Below are 23,600 nucleotides of genomic sequence, written 5' to 3' on the forward strand. Positions count from 1 at the left end.
ACAGTAACTATGGCAACCAGCTCCATCCCATAATGAGTCATGCAAGGGGGGACGAAAAAAAAAAATCATCACATGATTCCCCAGCAAACAAAAGAGCGACACTGCTACGAACAATTAAAATATAAAAAAACAATATGGCCACATGTAATTAGACATTAAAAATATTAAATCAACACACATACAGAAGATAGCGAGAACCCAGATGAGCTCATGTCTATGATGAACTGATTATGACAGAAGTGAATATGAGCGGCAAAAAAAAAAAAAACATTCTGCGATCAGCGTTGAATCAAGTAACGCAACACAACAAAGCGACAATCAGATCATAATTAATAAAGTGCTCCAAACTGCTCACTTCATTAGCATCAACAGAGTCGAGGATGACTTCTTATGCGACTTTACGAAGTCGACTTACACAAAGTCACTTACAAACCTAACGAAATCATGTTGCAGTTGGAATCCACTTCGCTAACAAAGTGAATTATGAAAACAACTTTATTTCGTAAACAATGTTGTTATAATCAACAAAGTTGACGTTGTCAAATTAACGTTATGATTTCGACAAAGCCATTTACAAGTCGCCTAATAAACCACTATATTTGCAAAGAAACTTCATTTGGATGACTTCGAAAAAGTCCTTATAATCAAAGTCGACTTGGTTAGATTGGCTTTTAAGTGACTTTTGCAAATCAACTTGCAACAACAAACAGTAATTTACGAACTTAACGTTACGCAACTAAATTGTGTGAAACTAGGTTGTACTTTGTAGTCAACCTTATTAGTTGATTTTAATGAAGTTCACGTAACAAAGAAAAAATTGTGTACGAAAGACTTCGTAAATTATGTTGTTAAAATCAAAGAATATACGAAGTTATTCGAAGTCAACTTCAACAGCATTTACTAATTTGATGTTTTGCAACTAAATAGCGCAATTGAAAACCGCTTTGCTGTGAATTATAAATCTAACTTCGTAGATTGACTTCGTCAAAATCAACGTTACGTCGGTTATGCGTATGTCGCAAATGCGCAACTTTGTTACATAACTAAAAGCTGACTTCGTAAATGATTGCTATTGTCAACAAAGCCGTTTACGTCACTTTTCGTTTTATTGTAGTAAAAATACCTTTTGTAACTACGTTTATCTTTGTAACCAGAGTCGTAACACAAACTTCGTAACGTCAAAGTCGTCTTTGTAACGTGACTTCGTAAAAACCAGTGCAGCAGTGTCGATTACCGCCATTTTGTCGCATTGCGTCGTTTGCTCTTGCGTAGCCGACGAACTCAAGACAATCAAACGTTAGTGAAGATGAATATAAAGTGATTAGCAGTTGCAGAAAATAAATCAACAGAATAAACCTTCGGCATTTATAAAGTAAATATTATTCTAGTCTATATGACGGCATTCGCGCGCACAAACACCATCGCTCACACACTTTCTCTCTCTTACACAAATGCACACACAATCTGTTTGTTCAGATTGCTGCGATATGAGTGGGGTCTTCTTTATTATTATTATTATCATCATCATCGTTATTATTATCATAGGACGCTAATCACAATAAGACAAACACCGTAACGCTCAGGAGGGAGATCTCATTTGGTTTAAGTTGCTATTTACATAATCCAGTTGAAAAACACTGTGAAAAAACATGAGTAAAAACATGCCAAAAACAACCAAAAAAAATGTCAATTTACATATGTATAATCTACCGACGCCGTTATGATTTAGGCCAAAAACGCTCAAACGTGCGACAAAAACGAAACAGCCTGTAAACGAAAAAATCAAAGCGAGAAAAATCACAAGACCTTCGTCTCTCTCTGATACGAACAGTGTTCAGAAATTTTAGCACTGAAGAGATTCGCGCGACTTTAACGCATCTTTTTACTAGCGCAACGATCTGTGGGTCAACGTTTGTCGTCTGATACTGTATTGCATCCCGTCGAGTAACGAATAAAACACTGATTTTGCTCCATGCACGCTTGCAGACCGACGTTTCTAAACAAAAAAAAACAAAACAAACAAAAAAAAACAACGTGAACGGTTGCCATGACAACCTGCCCAACGATACAACGCTGTAGTCACGGCGACTCGAAAGAAACATAAAACCTTCGTTTGGACACGGTAACCTCTTCAGAATGATTCATGTGCTTTCAGATGAAAAGATTTCGTAATGCTACAAGATTAACGCAAACCATGTGACCTTGATGCCCGCGTTCGTAGCGCCAGGTCACGCTAAACAGGCTAACGATACTAAGGTTTATTCTCGCGACGCCGGAAAAAAACGTTAAAACAAGACGTCGGCGTAAACGCCCGGAATCACGTGACCAAACAGCGCTGGTTCTGACAGATGCCGTTGGCGTTGATTCAAGGTTCGATCCCGTCTCCGAGCAAACACGCGTGAGCGAAACGCGTCATGTGACTTCACGACGAGCCGTTTAAAAAAAAAGCACATTCAAGTAAAAGTAAAAATCAATGTTCAAACAATGTCAATGATGTGGATTAGTTTATACGAACAGAGGGAGGGGAGCAGATGCTTGCTTGTTTAGAAATCAAGAGCGCCTAAAATACAGTTGATCACATGATGCGGCTCCTCCAATCAGACGCCGGCTCCGCCTCCTCAGCTCCGCCGGGTCCGCGAGTGCTGGATCAGCCACTGTAGTGTGATGTCTGGAACACATGACCATGGGCTCATTAACATATGACACGCCCACATTTGCATTTATTCGGTATCCAGCCACTTTAAACAGCCAATCAGAGCTCAGATCTTATTAGAGACGTCTTAAAGGTACAGTAGCACAAACAGCATGCTGTAAGGGATCGTACACTTTATTTTCTTAGTTTTCAAAAAAACTTCAGTCATTTGAGATTAAAGGATCTGTGATTAACAGAATCTCACTTCTCCATTCTTAGAAATCCCCATTTCAAATTTCCCTGATATTTAAAGGTCAGAAAAGGAAAACTGATTTATAAATGTGTCTTGGGTAGCATGGGTATATTAGTTGCAATAGCCAAAAAATACACAGTATTTTTCTTTTATGCCAAAAATCATTAGGATATTAAATAAAGATCATGTTTCGTGAAGATTTTTAGTAAATTTCCTACCGTAAATGTACTAAAACTTAATTCTTGATTAGCAATATGCCATGTTAAGAACTTAATTTGAATTTTTTTTCTCAATATATAGATTTTTTTTTTGCACCCTCTGATTCCAGATTTTCAAATAGTTGTATCTCAGCCAAATATTGTCAAAAAATTGACTGTTTTATGGTCCGGGGGAAACATATATGGTGTAAAGCTGTGTTTTTATCATTAATGTCTTACCGATGTTGTCCTTCTCCTTACAGGAGATGGAGTAACAGCAGATCTCTCTGTCCTGGATGGCCGACAGGTTCCTTTAGATCAGACGATTTAACACGTTTTTAGTCATCAGATCAGAATCAGACTGCATTAAATCTTCATATATTCAAATATGACACGAACTTACATTCTCTCAATCAGCTCCTTCTCATCCAGAGCTCCGGGAAGATCTCGCTTATTGCCCAAAACCAGAACCTAAGGAAATACAGACATTTTTATGACTTAATAACCACATCGAGGCAATAAAATCTAAAATATGATCTAAACACATGATACAAGACTCACTGGGATTCCCTGCAGCTGCGGTTTGTCTAACAAGTTGTGCAGTTCGTTCTTCGACGCCTCGATCTTCTCTGGATCAGCCGCATCAACCATGTACCTGAACGACACAAGGTCTGTTACAAATGCATAACATCATAAGAGTGTTTACGTAACGTACCTGAGATTATTGATATACTCACACTATAGCGCTGACGCCGCGACAGTATCGCTCCCACATGCTCCTGAAGCGTGGCTGACCGCCGATGTCCCACAACTACAACAAACACACACACACTGCCATTCATTTACAGGAATAGACTGTAAAATACACTCATGAGAAATAAAAACCATAAAAACTGTAAAAAATAAATATTGTTGCACTATAAGCATTTTTAATAAAATGTGCCATTTTTGCACAATTTAAAACACTGAAAAACTAAATTAAAATAATTTAAAATATTTTTAACGATGACCCGTATTTTTTTTAAATACATAAATATAAATGAAAAATTATACGAAATATATAAAAACTATTGCTTTTTATTTTATTGGGTTAAGTCGCAAATAAACCTACATTTTATTAAACTATTAATTTGAAATTTTAATGCAGTTTTTGTTTTTAACTATTGCAATTAAAAAATTATTGTTCAAATAAATTGTTCACGTTAAAAAAAAAATATTCCATATGTGACCATGGACCATAATTTTTTTTAATAGATGAATAAATAATCTTTCCATTGATGTATGGTTTGTTAGGATAGGACAATATTTGGCCCGAGATACAACTCAGCTGCGAAAAAATCTAAATATTGAGAAAATTGCCTTTAAAGTTGTCCAAATGATGTTCTTAGCAATGTATATTACTAATCAAAAATTAAGTTTGGATGTATTTGTGGTAGGAAATTTACAAAATATCTTCTTAATATCCAAATGATCTTTGGTATTTTGCAAAGTCTGTGTGATTGGGGTAAATACAGTTAGGGTACGTCTAAAAACTCCCATCTCGTTTTCTTCCCTAACTTCAAAAGCGCCTTAAATTGCTGCAAAAGTACCGACATAGTGTTTACAAAGTGAACATACGAAGAGACTCAATCGCCCTTTACAAAAAAAAAAAGGGTAAAAACCACATTGTAGGACGATTTTGACGTTGAAGACATAAACGAGATGGGAGTTTTTAGACGTACCCTAACTGTACTGACCCGGATTATACTGATGACACATTCACTGCGCTGAGACCAGACAAGACGAGCGTTTACATTTGAGGTTAAAAGGTATATAAATTGTCAATATGTTTCAAAAATAACTGATCGTTTCAATAGATAAGACCCAGATAGTTTAGAACCTTTTGAAGCTGCATTTAAACTGCATTTCGGAAGTTCAAACTTCGGGGGGCCATCCATATGCATTATAAAGAGAGAAATCCTGCAATGTTTTCCTCAAAAAAACTATTTCTTTACGACTGAAGATAGACCTGAACATCTTGGATGACAAGGAGGTGACTACATTATCTGTACATTGTTGTTATGAAAGACTAGTTTTGTGGTCCAGGGTCACATATATGCAACTTCATGTTTTTTTGTAATATTAATGTATGTAACATATTAATATCTGAAATGACTTTTTGTTCAGAGATGCTCTGAAACACTCTGACCTTGATGGTGACGTTTCCCTTGGTGATCTTGCGCATGTTAAAGCCGACCGTAGGGATCATGTCCTCGCTGAACTGACCTGACTGCAGACAAAAAACAGGCAGACAGAGAGTTAGTTTTACAAATCAAGCATCAGAATCCACTGAAATCTGCTTCATCACAGTCTCCACATCCCTGCAGCTCCACAGCAGGTGCTGATGTGATTTACTGCCACTAAACGCCTGAATTTATGCACCAACGACCTTCCTGAGCGAGTGTGTGTGTCTCCATGTGTGTGTGTGTGTGTGTGTGTTGGCCGTTGAATGCTCAAACACTGTTCAGACAGACCACGTCATTGGACAGAATGCCAGATGATGATTGGCTGAGGAACAGGGTCAGCTGATCAGCCCATTTTGTTGATTGACAGCTGTCAAGTCAACCAGTTGCTATATCTGATACACTGTGTCAAATCTGATGATATTGTGTCTGATACACTGTGTCAAATCTGATGATATTGTGTCTGATACACTGTGTCAAATCTGATGATACTGTGTCTGATACACTGTGTCAAATCTGATGATACTGTGTCTGATACACTGTGTCAAATCTGATGATATTGTGTCTGATACACTGTGTCAAATCTGATGATACTGTGTCTGATACACTGTTTCAAATCTGATGATATTGTGTCTGATACACTGTGTCAAATCTGATGATATTGTGTCTGATACACTGTGTCAAATCTGATGATACTGTGTCTGATACACTGTGTCAAATCTGATGATATTGTGTCTGATACACTGTGTCTGATAATACATTGTGTCGGCTAAATGAATAAGCATAATAGCGCTGTCTATGGTACTTTGTGTCTGATAATGCTGTATCTGATTCATTGTGTCTGATCTAAAAATGCTAAAGTTGATACACTGTGTCTTGCACCGGCTAAATTAATAAATATAATAATGCCGTCTATGACACTTTGCGTCTGAGAGTGCCGTTTCTGATCTAATGATGATACATTTTGTCTGATTTGAAGATAAATGAATAAACTGTCTGATCTGATGATGCATCTGAAACATTGTATCTAATTACATTTATATGACACACTGTATCTGATTTGAACTGATGATGCTGACTGTGACGTATCTCTAACAATGTTGTATCTGATCTAATAATGCTTAAGTTGACACATTATGATGTAATGATGCTGAATCCGACACTTTATGTTGTTGAATCTTCTATATTGTGTCTGATTTATTGTTTTTGATCCGATAGTCGCTGATAGTAAGCGATACACTGTATCTAATAATGTATTTTATCTGATGCAAATGACGCTAAAGTTGATACATTGTATCTGATGAGATGTATCATCTATAGTGTGTCCGATCTACTATATATCTGATCTAATGAAGGACACCATGTGTCTGATGATGCTGAATCTGACACATTGTGTCTGTTGTTGTTTTTGCTATATTGATCTTGACGTTGTATCTGATCTGTTGTTTCTAAAATCTGATAAACTGTCTGATCTGAGTATTCTTTGACACATAGTATCTAGTGATGTTGAATCTGACACATTGTGTCTGTTGTTTTTGCTATAAATCTTGACATTGTATCTGATCTGTTGTTTCTAAAATCTGATACACTGTGTCTGATTTGAGTATTCTATATGATACATAATATCTAGTGATGCTGAATCTGACACATTGTGTCTGTTCTGATACTGCATCTGAAACACTGTGTATAATGATAATAAATATGAAACATTGTATCTGATTGGATCTGATAATGCTATATATGATACATTATATCTAATAATGTTGTATCTGATCTAAATGATGCTGAATCTGACACACTGTGTCTTCTATAATGTGTCTGATGTGATTATTCTCTGTGGAACACTGTATCTGATAAAGTTGGATCTTCTATGTTGCACCTGATCTGATGATGCACACAATGTATCTGATACAATATATCTGTTGTTTTTGTATTTCACCTTCATTGAGTTTGTTGCATCTCATCTATGGTTTCTAAAATCTGATACAATGTGTCTGATCTGACTATATTGTATGATATATAGCATCTAGAGATGCTGAATCTGACACATTGTGTCTGTTCTAATGATACCGTATCTGAAACACTCACTGTATATGAATATATCAATGCATCAATTTGATCTGATAATGCTATATAATATATATATATATATATATGATACATTATATTCAACAATGTTGTATCTGATCTAATGATGCTGAATCTGACAATGTATCATTGTATCTTCTATACTGACTAATGTGACGATTCTCTAGGTGAAACACTGTATCTAATTAAGCTGAATCTTCTATATTGTGTCTGATCTAATGATGCATACACTGTATCTGATACAATACATCTAATGATGCTGAATCTGAAACATTGTGTCTGTTGTTTTATCTTCTATATTATGTCTAAAATTGTATCTGATATATTGTTTCTAAAATCTGATACACTGATCTGAATCGTATATTGTGTCTGATCTACTTTATCTGATCTTATAACACCCACAATTTACCTGTATACACTGTATCTGATAAATTAATGCTGAATCTGACACACTGTCTCTAATAATAATTCATCTGACACTGTGTCTGATCTGTTTTTCTGTATGTAATGCGTTGCACCTAAAAATATTTATCTGATCTAATGATGCCGAATCAAGTATACTGTATCTTCTATGTTGTATCTGATCTATTGTTTCTAAAATCTGATCTGAATATTCTGTATGATACAAAGTATCTAGTGATGCTGAATGTGACAAATATTGTCTGTTCTGATGATACTGTATCTAAAACACTGTATATAATGATAATAAATATGAAACATAGTATCAGATTTGATCTGATGATGCTATAGAAGATATATTATATCTAATAATGTTGTATCTGATCTAATGACGCACACAATGTATCTGATACATTCTATATAATGATGCTAAATTAGACACATGGTGTCTGATCTGATTATCTTGTAATCTTGACACATTACTGTATATCTGACCTAATGATGCTGAATCAGACACGTTTTATCAGGTCTATTGTTTCCAATCTAAAAGTGCCAAATTAGACACATTGTATCTTCTATGTTGTGTCTGATCTGACACAATGGATCTAATGATGCTGCATCTGCTACATTGATGATTTCATATCTGACATCTCATATCAGACCTAACAATGCTGAATCTGACACATTGTATCTTCTGTAGCTAAATCTACTATATTGTGTCTGATCTATTCTATCCGATCTTATAACGCACACAGTTTACCTGAATACACTGTCTCTGATATAACGAAGATGCTGAATCTAACACTGTATCTAATAATAATTCATCTGACACACTGGGTCTGATCTGTTTTCCTGTATGTGATACATTGTACCTAGACATTTATCTGATCTACTGTATATGATCTAATGATGCTGAATCAGACACGCTGTATCTTCTATGTTGTATCTAATCTGACACACTGGATCTAATAATGCTGCATCTGCTACATTGATGATTTCATATCTGACATATATCAGACCTAACAATGCTGAATCTGACACATTGTATCTAATAATAATTTATCTGAAACACTGTCTGATCTGATTTCCTGTATGTGATGCATTGTACCTAAAAACTTTTATCTGATCTATTGTATCTGATCAAATGATGCTTAATCGGACACACATTACCTTCAATGTTGTATCTGATCTATTGTTTCTAAAATCTGATACACTGTGTCTGATCTACACTGAGAAATCTGTAAGATACATAGTATCTAGTGATGCTGAATTTGGTATATAGTGTTTGTTCTGATGATACTGTATATGAAACAATGTATATAATGATAATAAACATGATACATTGCATCATGATGCTGTTGCTGTATATATGATACATTATATCTAATAATGTTGTAGCTGATATATTGATTCTGAATCTGACACACTGTATTTGATTTGATCTGATAACGCTATATGTGACATATCTCAAAGTTGAATTTTCTATATTGTATCTGATTTAAAGATGCACACAACGTATCAGATCATAATGTATCTCACACATTGTATGATGCTGAATCTGACACATTCTGTAATCTTGACACAATATATCTGATCTGATGATGCTGAATCGGACACATTGTATCAGATCTGACACACTGGATCTGATGATGCTGCATCTGTTACACCGATGATTTCGTATCCGATCCCTCATATCAGACCTAACAATGCTGAACCTGACACATTGTGGCTGATGTTGCTACAGCTACTGTAATGTCTGATTTACTCTGTCTGATCTTATAGCACACAGTTTACCTGGATACACTATAGGTGACACATTGATGCTGACTCTGACACATTGTATCTGATCTGTTTTTCTGTATGTGATACATTGTACCTAAAGTCGTTCATCTGATCTACTGTATCTGATCTAAAGGACACATTGTATCTTCTATGTTGTGTCTGACCTATTGTTTCTGATGTGACACAAAGTATCTGATGATGTTGCATCCGCTACACTGAAGGTTCAGTCTTTGACACCCCATATCGGACCGATCGCGCTGGTTGTGTCGGTGTCGTCGTGTCTGATGTCTCTATAATGAGCAGCGAGGCGTCAATCACGCGACCCGTTACTCGAGCGCGGCCTGCAATAAAGCGAGAGGCAGGAAAGGCTTGATTACCGCAATCACGTTGACGAACGTGGTTTTTCCCGAGTACTGCAGGCCGACCAGCGTCAGCTCCATCTCCTCCTTCCAGAAGAGGGCCTTGAACCAGTCCAGCAGCTTGTTGAATAGCGCGATCATGGTGCGGGCTCGGGTTCGGCTTCGGCTGTCGCGGTCCGGATCTGCTGCTGCTGCTGCTGCTGCTCACGGCTCGTCCTTCCTCATTGGGTGGGGTTTCACATCCACGCACAGCTGATCCAAACAATGCGGGACACGGGCATGCGCGCTCACGTTCCTCGACGCGCGGCGCGCCCCCTGCTGGCCGCACGCCGGTGACGTCATCGCTTGTTTTTCCTCCTGTTAGCTCATATAATAAAAAACTATATATATTTATAATTTATAAATAATTTGAAAATAGATCAAATGTCTTCCAGTAACTTAAAAAACAAGGGTAAAAAACTATTTAAAAATGTTTTATAATAAAACCGCTATTTATTTTTAGAAATAAATATACAAAACACATTTTTAAACATTGTACATTGTACATTGTACTTGTATGATGCCACAGAATATATTAAATAATTCTAATAACAATTTGAAAAGTGACAACTACGTTTAGCTTTATAAATATTATTTATCCACCTTTTTTCTTTTTTGTAAGAGCGGGTGCAGCCGTTTGTAAATTTTATTTGTGTGGTTTCCAGTCTCATCCACTCCAGCTATTTTTAGCTCTACAAAACAGCTGGATTTGCTGCTTAATATTGCTAACGAGTGTGTCTTACCATATTATTTTAATGTATTTTCTTAATTATGAACACACCGCATTTGCTACTTAAAGAAATAAAGTGTATAAAATGTATTGTTGTTGAAATAGACCAAATATAGTATATATAGTGTAATAATATACACTACCAGCCATGTCAGGTGTGATCGGACTAGTGCATCATACAGAATTATATTTATATGAAGAGTTTATTTGCTACAAAATTAATTTCAATATTCAAAAATTACGTTTTTTCATTGTGCATTCCAATTAATCTCAATCAATTATTTTTGATTAAGTAAAAATAACTTAAAATATACAGCTAACTAACACAATAAAAAAAGAAAAGCATGCTAGCATAATAAAACAAGGTTTTTGTATAGATAAATAATTATTTTGGGGGTCAAAGACGAAAAAGCGTTTAAGCATAAAACACAATATGTGTATTACTGCTTATGGCTGTTGTTGTTTTTCCAAAAGAAAAGAATATATATTAAAACGTTTTCTGTTTAATTTAATTTAATTGCATTTTTGTTTTTGTTTTTCTGAGCAAAAAAATAAATATTATACATTTTTTCCCTAATTTACAGAAGACACCCACTAAAATGTCATTCAGTGTCAATCTTGTCAGGCATATTTACTTTATATATTTTAACAAATCGCCATCCTAGGTTTTGTCCATTTGTCACTAAGATTTTTTACTAATTTAAAACATGCTCCCTTATTCATTCATATATTTTAATATGTACAAGTCAGAATAAGCATGTTGCATTTGCACATAAATATTATTACACTGAATGTAACATTATTTCAACCAAATTTCGACATTTTATTATCCAAAAACGTAGCACTTTACCTTTCATTTAACGTACTTTCTATGAACAAAAAATCACTTTAATCATCTTAACGTCTTTGACCCATGCCATGTACAAATATAAATATATATATATATATATTTATATATATATATATATGTTATGGATTCAAGCCAAAATAAATAGATCGTGCACGTTTTACGTAAAATCAGCTTAGTTAATATTTAGCCAGGTCAAGGTTTATGAAGTTTAAACCTGTGTTTGATCATTTAAAACGGCACTTTCGCTTATTATTATTCACATACTACAAGTCACATATTTAAGCGAACGAACTACCCAAAAAACTCTAAGTATTTATTTGAACAATCATCTAATTAAACTAAACGGAAACATCGCGGATAAATGTTTTGTTATCGCGACGAGCGCGTCGAATCCGCGCTTGTGAACGCGCAAATGGGTGACGCGCGCGGCTCAGGCAGCTAGAGCAGCTCGAGCAGTGCTAACGTGAACGTGTGAGTGAAATAACTCACTAAACTGCCGGAAATCACCGTTGAATCGCCAAATAACCGATTGGATGCGACGGTAAGATGATTATTCGTCTTTCTAGAGCAGTGTACCGGTGGGAAACGGCAGATAGAGGCTGTAGTTGAGAGTGTTTTGGCGACAGAGCTAGTCAGCTGATGAATGTGTCGATATTTTGGTGTGTTTGATCGCTGATTTTGATCTCTGATGTGTTCCAGGGCTCAGTCATGAAGGCAAACGCGTTCTCCCGGGATTTAGGATAGAAACACTGAAGAACACACACCTCAGAGACATCAAATACCACTCACACATATAACACACATAAGTCACCTGACTGCATACACACCTGCAGCTGGTTCCACACTTCTTCTCCTCTTCTTCTTCTTCCTGCTGATGAAGATGATGATGAAGATGATGCCAGTGATGAAGATGAGGCCCTGACTCTCTCTTCTTCTCTCACACACACTCACACACTGATATATCATGGGCTCATCTCTCAGTGAACCCTGTATCTATGACAAACTGTCTGAGAGCATTGACATCCTGCGGCAGTCCGGATACCGCTATGGGATGTCCGAAAGAGAGATCGAGAAGTTCATCAAGCAGGTTCTGGAGACCAACGAGCCCCGCAGGGACCCGCCGCAGTTCCCCATCCTGAGGGCCACCGTCAAGGTGCGAGAAACGGGATTATCGCACACAGAAACACAAAAACATGAAGAACTATGCGCTCCAAAGGCAAAGCCCAGTAACTACACTTTTGGTAAAAAGTCAAATGGACTTTGTGACAACAGGCAAAGTCTCCTGGTTTAATTGTCCCATGTCAACATGTTTGACTAGCTGGCGTAAAAACTTTTTCTCAGTTTTAGTGTTTGGCGCAGTTACTGCACTTTGCCTTTGGAGGGCAGTATTCTAGTTTAAAGGCAGGCCGAATGAAGTCAGAGTAGACTGCTAAAATAAAAACTCAAAACTAAACATTATTATTAAAAATTATTTAAAAGGTACTAGCGTGTAATTAAACAAAAGTATTGTTTATAATATTTTTGTAAAATAAAAATATTTTACAGTATTTTTACATATACATTATTATATACATTTTTATATAAAATAATAACTAAAATATTATATCATTTTATAATATTATATATAATAATAATGTGCAATATATGTGACCGTGGCCCACAAAACTAGTCTTAGCACAGGTATATTTGTAGCAACTTGTATGGGTCAAAATCATTTATTTTTCTTTTATGTCAAAATCATTAGGATATTAAGATGTTCCATGAAGATATTTTGTTAATATATGAAAACGTAATTTTTTATTAAGTTTGAGTAATATGCATTGCTGAGAACTTCATTTGAACAACTTTAAAGGCGATTTTCTCAATATTTAGATTTTCTTTTGCACCCAAATAGTTGTATCTCAGCCAAATATTGTCCTATCCCTAACAAACCGTACATCAACGGAAAGCTTCTATCCATATACATGTTTTATTATTTTATGTTTTTAGCATTATTTGTTGATTTTGGGTCGGACACAACAGGCTGCTTTCATTTTTGTTCATATTAAAGCAGACATGTTTTTGCTAATAATGATAGTGCAACAGAAAAAAGGATCATTTTCTATTAACATTTTAATGTTATTATGTGATTTTCTATTTACTTTTTTTTAAACACTTTTTTTTTGTTGTAAAAATATAATGAAACAGAAAATGATCTTTATATATTGCCATAATTACATTATTTTGACCATTTCACAAAAAGGTTAGAACATTTCAAATGTAAAATTTAGAAATAAATTATATATAATTATATAATATATATAAGAATATATCAGTTATATAAATGAAAACAAATGACATATTTTTATCATTTGTATGATAATATACTCTATATAATTTTTTAATAAGATATATATATATATATACACATGCACACATATTACTAAAATTTTATCACATAAATATTGATCATTTTGTGTATGTATAAATATATAAAAATGTTATGTCTTATAAAAAAAATACATTTTGAATATGTAACATGTGAGAAGTGTATCAGTTGCACTCTTAAATATCTCTAAGATATATTATATCTTATATATATATAAATTTGGTGCAATAAAAATCTAAATATTGAGAAATTTTTTAGATTGGCTATTGTTAAGATCGTCATTTCCTGTGAAACACTGAAGCTTCACCTTTGACCTTATTTTTGGTCAAATGTCAGAATGTTTGACTTTGGAATTCTCTAATTGAATTTTGGAACTTTAGAATGTTGGATTTTGGCAGTTCTTTGGTTTAAAATACGAATGTATAAAACTCTTACCATGTGACCCTGGACCACAAAAACAGACATAAGGGACATTTTTTAGAAATTGAGACGTATACATCATCTGAAAGCTGCATAAATAACCGTTCTATTGATGTTTGGATTGTTAGGATAGAACAATATTTGGCTGAAAAACAACTATTTGAAAATCCAAAATCTGAAGGTGCAAAAAAAATTCTAAATATTGATGAAAACGCCTTTAAAGTTGTCCAAATGAAGTTCTTAGCAAATCATATAATTCTGTAGTATTTTTTAGTTTTGCATGTGTGTGACGTGTGTTGGTTGTGTTCAGTTGGTGTTGGCGGTGGGTGTTCTGCTGATGGCGGTGCTGGCGTTCACATATTCTCACAGCGCGCCGCTGCTGGACTCCATGAGCGCGGCGGGACTCAACAGCTCTTCTCCTCTCAGTCACGCGCGCCTGCTAGCGCTGCCCATCACCCGGAAATACAACCTGCACAGTAAGACACCTTCTGACATACTTTCCGCTCGATCTCCACGTATGTTTATTTCAACACGCGTGTGTGTGCAGGTTTTCACGAGTGGTGGGCGTCTGGTGCGCTGCAGATGCCGCGGATGAACTGCTCTGCCTGCGCAGGTGTGACAGCGGTTCTAGAGCTGAGAGCGTCTGCGGGGATCGACAGACAGACGCAGACACAGCCGCTGCTGCTCAAGGTACAAACTCACTCTTAGAGTGTGTTATGATGGAGGTTTATCTTGTGTTAATCGTGTGTGTGTGTTTTAGGGTGGAGAGTCTCTGTCGCGGCGCGTGTCTCATCTGGAGCAGTTTTCACAGCCGCAGATGTTCGCGCCAACGCCTGCCAACTTCACCCTGCTCTGGTAACCAGCAGCATCCTGATTTTAATGATAGTTAGGTGCCATTGTTGGGGTTCTTATTCTTCTTCGGTTTCGTTTGTTTCTTCTTCTGCTCAAGTCTATGGCAGCCCATAGACCCGCTTGAGGGAAAGTTGTGAAATTTGGCAAACTGATAGAGGACAGTCTCAATATTAAGCACAGCAAACTCTCTAGTGCCACCACTTGTCCAAATTTTCACTCATGTTTATGTTAATTACTTTTCGAATGGTTAGGTTTAGAAGGAAAATTCTAATTATAATTAATTTTTTTTCCTCTCTCTCTGATTCCTTGGCTCATGCTGGTTCAAATGGACACTAAAATGTAAAAATCGTAAGGTTTATTTTTTTCTCTTTTTAATAGTTTGGAAAACCTACTTTTTCGAACTCCTCCTAGACAGTTTGACCAGTTCTGACTTTCACCAAAATTGGCTCAGATCATCTTTAGACCATACTGGCAAAAAGTTATGGAATTCAAGTTGATTGGTTAAACCGTTTTCAAATAACGTGTGAACAAATCCAACGAATAGCACACAAAAATGCATTTTAGTCTATATCTCTGCAACAGTTTGGTGGACTGTGACCAAACTTGGCATGTGTTATAACAAGCATGACCTGAGGCTACCTGCAGAGTTTTGGCACAGTGCCACCTAGTGGTCCGGAGATATTTAAAAAAATGTCTATTTTTGCTTATAACTTCTGAATGCTTTGGCCAAAAATCACAAAACTGGTCTCTTTAGATGCTGAGTTGAACCATACCCATTTTGGTTGTCGCCATTTTTAATTACAATGGCATATCATTACAAAACTAGGTATTTGCTCGAATGATGCCAAACTGCATCTGAGAATCTATCTCTGCAAACCTTTGACATATTCACACCAAACTTGACATGTGCCATTGTCACCTCACCCTGACCACGCCACATCAGTTTGGTAACGGCACCACCTATTGGTCAAAAGTAATAAACCATTCATTAACCATTAAGAATTACATTTACAAAACTGCTAATAAGCTTTGAGTGCATTAGCCTATTCTAATTAAACAGGTCTCAAAATATTCCATGGTTAATGCCGAGCGCAAAGATACCAATTTTGTTACCAATCATAGTCAGCCGAACTTCCTGTCCACCATTTTTATCTTGAAAATATTTTTTTAACTCCTCCTAGGTGGTTTGTCCGATTTTCACCAAAATCGAGTCAGATCATCTTTAGATTGTGCCATTGTCAACCTCATACTGAACACACCACGTCGATTTGATAACAGCGCCACCTAGTTTGGATTCAATTACTCATTCTTTCAGTCAATGTTTGCTGCCTTGCTCGCCTAGTGCTTGGCCCCTTAATTGCTGCTTGCAGCTATACTAACTCACTTGTGTTTCATAACCACATACACCTTTTTGGATTACAATCCACCATCAAAATGATAAGTCGAAGAGGCAGAAGCCATGAAAAAAACTCGAACAAAAAGTTGAAGTAGAAGCCATAGAAAAAGTAGAAGTCAAAGGAAAAATCAAAGAGGCAGAAGTCATAGAAGAAGCCATAGAAAAAGTAGAAGTAGAAGTCGAAAAAAGTCGAAGAAGTAGAATTTGAAGTGGCAGAAACCAAAGAAGTCGACGAGGCAGAAGCCAAAGAAGTAGAAGTAGAAAAAAAGGTCAAAAAAGTAGAAGTCGAAGAGGCAAAAGCCATGAAAAAACTTAAACAAAAAGTTGAAGTAGAGGTAGAAGCCATACAAATTTGAAGAAGTAGAAGTCAAAGAAAAAATCAAAGAGGCAGAAGCCATAGAAGAAGCCATAGAAAAAGTAGAAGTCGAGAAAAAAGTCGAAGAAGTAGAATTTGAAGTGGCAGAAACCATAGAAGTCAAAGAAGTAGAAGTCGAAGAGGCAGAAGCCATGAAAAAGTTGAAGTAGAGGTAGAAGCCATAAAAATTTGAAGTAGAAGTCAAAGAAAAAAAGTCCTAGAGGCAGAAACCATAGTAGTTGAGGAGGTAGAAGCCATAAAAATTCGAAGAAGTAGAAGTCAAAGAAAAAATCAAAGAGGCAGAAGCCATAGAAAAAGTAGAAGTCGAAGAGGCAGAAGCCAAAGAAAAAGTCGAAGATGCAAAAGCCATGAAAAACTTAAACAAAAAGTTGAAGTAGAGGTAGAAGCCATAAAAATTTGAAGTAGAAGTCAAAGAAAAAAAGTCCAAGAGGCAGAAACCGTAGAAGTCGAGGAGGTAGAAGCCATAAAAATTCGAAGAAGTAGAAGTCAAAGAAAAAATCAAAGAGGCAGAAGCCATAGAAAAAGTAGAAGTCGAAGAAGTAGAAGTCAAAGAAAAAATCAAAGAGGCAGAAGCCAAAGAAAAAGTCGAAGATGAAAAACTTAAACAAAAAGTTGAAGTAGAGGTAGAAGCCATAAAAATTCGAAGAAGCCATAGAAAAAGTAGAAGTCGAAAAAAAAGTCAAAGAAGTAGAAGTCGAAGAGGCAGAAGCCAAAGAAAAAGTCGAAGATGCAAAAGCCATGAAAAAACTTAAACAAAAAGTTGAAGTAGAGGTAGAAGCCATAAAAATTTGAAGTAGAAGTCAAAGAAAAAAAGTCCAAGAGGCAGAAACCATAGTAGTTGAGGAGGTAGAAGCCATAAAAATTCGAAGAAGTAGAAGTCAAAGAAAAAATCAAAGAGGCAGAAGCCATAGAAAAAGTAGAAGTCGAAGAGGCAGAAGCCAAAGAAAAAGTCGAAGATGCAAAAGCCATGAAAAACTTAAACAAAAAGTTGAAGTAGAGGTAGAAGCCATAAAAATTTGAAGTAGAAGTCAAAGAAAAAAAGTCCAAGAGGCAGAAACCGTAGAAGTCGAGGAGGTAGAAGCCATAAAAATTCGAAGAAGTAGAAGTCAAAGAAAAAATCAAAGAGGCAGAAGCCATAGAAAAAGTAGAAGTCGAAGAAGTAGAAGTCAAAGAAAAAATCAAAGAGGCAGAAGCCAAAGAAAAAGTCGAAGATGAAAAACTTAAACAAAAAGTTGAAGTAGAGGTAGAAGCCATAAAAATTCGAAGAAGCCATAGAAAAAGTAGAAGTCGAAAAAAAAGTCAAAGAAGTAGAAGTCGAAGAGGCAGAAGCCAAAGAAAAAGTCGAAGATGCAAAAGCCATGAAAAAACTTAAACAAAAAGTTGAAGTAGAGGTAGAAGCCATAAAAATTTGAAGTAGAAGTCAAAGAAAAAAAGTCCAAGAGGCAGAAACCATAGTAGTTGAGGAGGTAGAAGCCATAAAAATTCAAACAAGTAGAAGTCAAAGAGGCAGAAGCCATGAAAAATTTAAACAAAAAGTTGAAGTAGAGGTAGAAGCGTTAAAAATTCAAAGAAGTAGAAGTCAAAGAAAAAATCAAAGAGGTAGAAGCCATAGAAAAGCCATAGAAGTAGAAGTAAAAAAAAAGTCAAAGAAGTAGAATTTGAAGTGGCAGAAACCATAGAAGTCAAAGAAGTAGAAGTCGATGAGGCAGAAGCCAAAGAAAAAGTCTAAGATGCAAAAGTCATGAAAAAAATGTAAAAGTTGAAGTAGAGGTAGAAGCCATAAAAATTTGAAGAAGCAGAAGTAAAAGAAAATAGCCAAGAGACAGAAACCATAGAAGTCGAGGAGGTAGAAGCCATAAAAATCCGAAGTAGAAGTCAAAGAAAAAATCAAAGAGGCAGAAGCCAAAGAAAAAGTCGAAGATGAAAAACTTAAACAAAAAGTTGAAGTAGAGGTAGAAGCCATAAAAATTTGAAGAAGCCATAGAAAAAGTCGAAGTAAAAAAAAAAAAAGTCGAAGTAGAATTTGAAGAGGCAGAAGCCAAAGAAAAAGTCGAAGATGAAAATCTTAAACAAAAAGTTAAAGTAGAGGTAAAAGCCATAAAAATTTGAAGTAGAAGTCAAAGAAAAAATCAAAGAGGCAGAAGCCATAGAAGAAGCCAAAATCGAAAAAAACATTGAAGTAGAAGTCAAGGAAAAAATCTAGAAGTTGGACTAGAAGTTGAAGAAAATCTGAAGAAGTCAAAGAAAAAAAACGAAGTAGGATGTATATCTGTGTGTTTGATCGTCATGTGTGTGTTTCAGGAGTTTTTCGTCCAGTCCCAGAGAGACGGTTCTCCAGTGGTTGTTTCCGGACACTGAGCTCTGCCCTCTGCTGGAGAACACGGGAACAACATTGCAGCGCTGCCAGATCACAGACAGCATGAGCGCTCAACACAAGGTCAGGACGCAGTGTTATGTGTGTATATACACACACACACACACACGTCTCATATTGATGTCTTGTTGTTGTTGTAGCGTGTGCAGGTGTTGGGTTGGCTGGTAGTGGCTGAGGGCTCTCCATCGGTTCGAGTTCTTCCCGTCCAGCGATGCCAAAACCACTGCAGCTCCTTCAGCCTGTGGCTGGAGCCGGGAGACATGGGTAAGACGGCGCACTAACTGTCTTGTGATCTCCGTGAGCTCCGGATCTCACGAGTGTTTCTTCTTCTGTGTGTAGTGTACGCCGACCCGCGCTACTGGCTGATGGAGCTCTCCCCGTCTGGAGGTCAGCGCGTGTTGTGTGACGGCCCCGTGCTCTGAGACACGCCTCTGTGCCACTGACACGGACACCTCCAGCTCTCGCCAGAGCTGATAATGTCACACACACCTCGACAGCCCGAGACCCTCAGATGTGTTCAGGAAGTGACGTCAGCACTTCGTTTCTCTTTCTTCAGACGTGATTGATTCTGACGGTCGTTCTGCTGAGCTTCTGTGATCTTCGGTGCCGGTCATGTTTTCGGATCCTCGGGAACACGTTCGCTCACGTTTCGCCAGAAAGTTGTATTTTGTTTAAAGAAAATCGAAAATATTTTAGGATATTTTATTACGTGTTGAGATTATGTTCATGACGATTAAAGCACGTCTTGTTCGGAAATTACTGGGGTGCAGAAAATAAATAAATCTTGTAACGGTATGCAAAAAATATTCTCATTACCGTAATGCCATTAAATAATATATAAATTAAATTGTAAGTTATTTTTTACATTATGGTAGTATTTGTTGAACACAGTTTAATTTTAATAGCTAATATTATTTCTGTGATGAGAACAATATTTTTTGGTGGAAATGTATCTTTTTCTGTATTACGGTAATGAGAAATGTTTGAAAAAATTGTTTTGTATGGTAATTACGTTTTTTAATAATGGTAATGAGAATATATTTCTCATTATTGTAATGTACAAGATTTTTGTTTCTGTATTACTGATATCTGATATGAAAACATTTTTTTTGTATTATGGTAATGAGAACTAGAATTTTTTTTTTTTTTTTTTTCAAATATTCTCCCATATTACGGTAAATCTTTTTTTTTCTTATGATGTTAATAAGAATTAGTATATATTTTACATTATGGTAATGAGAATGATATTTTTTTCGCTGTTACGGTAATGAGAAATAGAATTTCTTTGTTCAAAATATTCCCCCATTACGGTAAATCTTTTTTTTTACGATGTTAATAAGAATTAGTATATATATTTTGCATTATGGTAATGAGAACGAATTTTTTTTTCTGTATTACGGTAATGAGAAACAGATTTTTTTTGGTCAAAATGTGGTAAATGTGTTTTTTATAATGGTAATGAGAATATATTTGTCATTTGTTAACAGACAATAATTTGTTTCTGTATTACGGTAATGAAAACAAGATTTCTTTTTCTGTATTACGGTAATGAGAAATGTTTGAAAAAATTGTTTTGTATGGTAATTACGTTTTTTTTAATAATGGTAATGAGAATATATTTCTCATTATTGTAATGTACAAGATTTTTGTTTCTATATTACCGATATGAAAATTTTTTTTTGTATTATGGTAATGAGAACTAGAATTTTTTTTGTTCCAAATATTCTCCCATTACGGTAAATATTTTTTTTTCTTATGATGTTAATAAGAATTAGTATATATTTTACATTATGGTAATGAGAATGATATTTTTTTCGCTGTTACGGTAATGAGAAATAGAATTTCTTTGTTCAAAATATTCCCCATTACGGTAAATCTTTTTTTTTTTACGATGTTAATAAGAATTAGTATATATTTTGCGTTATGGTAATGAGAACGAGGATTTTTTTCTGTATTACGGTAATGAGAAACAGATTTTTTTTTGGTCAAAATGTGGTAAATGTGTTATTTTTATAATGGTAATGAGAACATATTTGTCATTTGTTAACGGACAAGAATTTGTTTCTGTATTACGGTAATGAAAACAAGATTTCTTTTTCTGTGTTACGGTAATGACAACTATAATTTTTACTTCAAAATATTGTCCCACATTACCGTAAATGTTTTTTTGTATAATGTTAATAAGAATTAGTATAAATTTTACATTATATAATGAGAATGATATTTTTTTCTCTGTTACGGTAATGAGAAAGAGAATTTCTTTGCTCAAAATATTCCCCCATTACGGTAAATCTTTTTTTTTTTTACGATGTTAATAAGAATTATTATATATTTTGCATTATGGTAATGAGAACGAGGATTTTTTTCTGTATTACGGTAATGAGAAACAGATTTTTTTTTGGTCAAAATTATTTTCCATGTGGTAAATGTGTTTTTTTTTTTATAATGGTAATGAGAGTATATTCGTCATTTGTTAATGGACAAGAATTTGATTCTGTATTACGGTAATGAAAACTAGAATTTTTACTTCAAAATATTGTTCCACATTACCGTAAATTTTTTTGGGGATAATGTTAATAAGAATTAGTATATATTTTGCATCATGGTAATGAGAAAAATATTTTTTTTTTTTTCTGTATTGCGGTAATAAGAAATAGAATTTTTTGTTAAAAAAAATATTCCAAAAGGTAAATGTTTTTTTTTTTTTTTAAATAATGGTAATTAGAATATATTTCTCACTTTGGTAATGAATGATTATTTTTCTGTATTGAAATTTTTGTGATATTGTGATGCAAATTTGAAACTTTTTTCTGCATTACAGTAGTGATTCATTTTTGTTTATTACGGTAATGACATTGAGAATATTTTGGTGTATTAAGGTATTAAGAACATTTTCTTTTGTATCCTGTTAATAAGGAGAATTTTTGTTTTCATTAAGGGGTATAATAGTGACAATTTTTGCATTGCAGTAATGTGAATGTGTAGCAAATGTGTTTATAGTCATGAATCTAATCTCAGTTGCGAAACGTGAGCCGCGTGTTCCGCGTGAGATTCGCCCGTCTGCGGATCAGCCAATCAGAGCACTTTAAATGTCGTTCATCAGCCGATGATGTCATATCCTGATGGAGTGAACTCTCCACCAATCGGAGACGAGCGACGGTGATGACATCGGATCGTGTCGACAGTTTAATACAGCCGAAGTTCTCTTGTTCTCTGGAGTCTAATCATTGTAAATAATGAGAGTCAGAGGCAGATTATGTGATTTACTAATATGATTCAGAGATTTATGTCGATTGTGATTTTACTGCAGGATTTACACAGTAAACAAAAGCTGCTGTTCGTAACCTGTGTTTGTGATGTGGTTTGTGTGATTGCTCTTCACATTTGGAGTCAAAACTGATGTAAAAAAGTACAAAAAAGTGATTTACATTCAAATGTGATTACTTTAGAGATACAGTTGAGGAAAAAAAAACTTACATTAAGTCTTAGTTTGCTCTCCAACGAATTTTTAATTATATGTAAATTATTCTTAATTTCTATTTTTATATGTACACTACCGTTCAAAAGTTTGGGGTCAGTTCATTTTTATTGTTTTTTTTAGATATATATAAGAAATTAATATTTTTATTCACCAAGGATGTATTAAGTTAATAATTAAAAGTTTATTAAAAGTTAATAATAAATCATTTACATTGTTATAAAAAAAATAATATTTTGAATAAACACTGTACTTTTCAAACTTGTTATTCATGAAAGAATCCTGGGGGGAAAAAATCACAGGTTCCAAAAAATAACTTGATATTATCCAACATTGATCAATCTAATAATAAATCAGCATATTAGAATGATTTCTGGAGGATCATGTGACACTGAAGACTGCAGTAACAGCTGATAAAAATCCAGCTTTTCATCACAGGAATAAATTATATTTTAAAGTATGTTTAAATAAAAAACATTATTTTATATTGTAAAAACATTTTGCAATATTACTGTTTTTTTTCTGTATTTCTAATCAAATAAATGCAGCCTTGATGAGCAGAAGAGACTTCTTTAAAGACTATTACAAGTCTTACTGACCCCAAACTTTTGAACGGTAGTGTACATAATACTTAGGGAAAAAAGTATGATGATGATAAAATTAGTGTAAATATTCGCCAAAAATAACTTTTAACCAACAGTATTAACATTTAAAAAAAAAAACGTTTTGAATACAATAATAAAGGGTAAGCTTTTGCTGTTTTCCCTTTTTTTTTAACCCGTTTA

The 23,600-nt window shown here is 34.9% G+C and overlaps 2 protein-coding genes across 2 annotated transcripts; one reads left to right on the top strand and one right to left on the bottom strand.

Moving 5' to 3' along the window:
* Nucleotides 1-2,489: 2,489 nt before the first annotated feature.
* LOC141339164 (ADP-ribosylation factor-like protein 8A) lies at nucleotides 2,490-10,197 on the bottom strand. The gene is made up of 7 exons (XM_073844798.1): nucleotides 9,951-10,197; nucleotides 5,271-5,351; nucleotides 3,820-3,893; nucleotides 3,644-3,737; nucleotides 3,486-3,553; nucleotides 3,323-3,393; nucleotides 2,490-2,668 (listed from the first exon to the last, which is right to left on the bottom strand). Exons 1-7 carry the CDS (start codon nucleotides 10,071-10,073, stop codon nucleotides 2,619-2,621), a joined length of 561 nt encoding a protein of 186 aa, XP_073700899.1. The 5' UTR covers nucleotides 10,074-10,197; the 3' UTR covers nucleotides 2,490-2,618.
* Nucleotides 10,198-11,972: 1,775 nt separating this feature from the next.
* LOC141339163 (bombesin receptor-activated protein C6orf89 homolog) lies at nucleotides 11,973-22,681 on the top strand. Its single transcript, XM_073844797.1, has 8 exons — nucleotides 11,973-12,092; nucleotides 12,251-12,704; nucleotides 14,650-14,815; nucleotides 14,887-15,029; nucleotides 15,100-15,194; nucleotides 19,265-19,400; nucleotides 19,478-19,601; nucleotides 19,677-22,681. The coding sequence occupies exons 2-8, from the start codon at nucleotides 12,516-12,518 to the stop codon at nucleotides 19,757-19,759; spliced, it is 936 nt and encodes a 311-aa protein (XP_073700898.1). The 5' UTR covers nucleotides 11,973-12,092; nucleotides 12,251-12,515; the 3' UTR covers nucleotides 19,760-22,681.
* The last annotated feature ends 919 nt before the right edge of the window (nucleotides 22,682-23,600 follow it).

This window comes from Garra rufa, chromosome 7 (assembly GCF_049309525.1).
Source record: "Garra rufa chromosome 7, GarRuf1.0, whole genome shotgun sequence".
Lineage (NCBI taxonomy): Eukaryota > Metazoa > Chordata > Actinopteri > Cypriniformes > Cyprinidae > Garra > Garra rufa.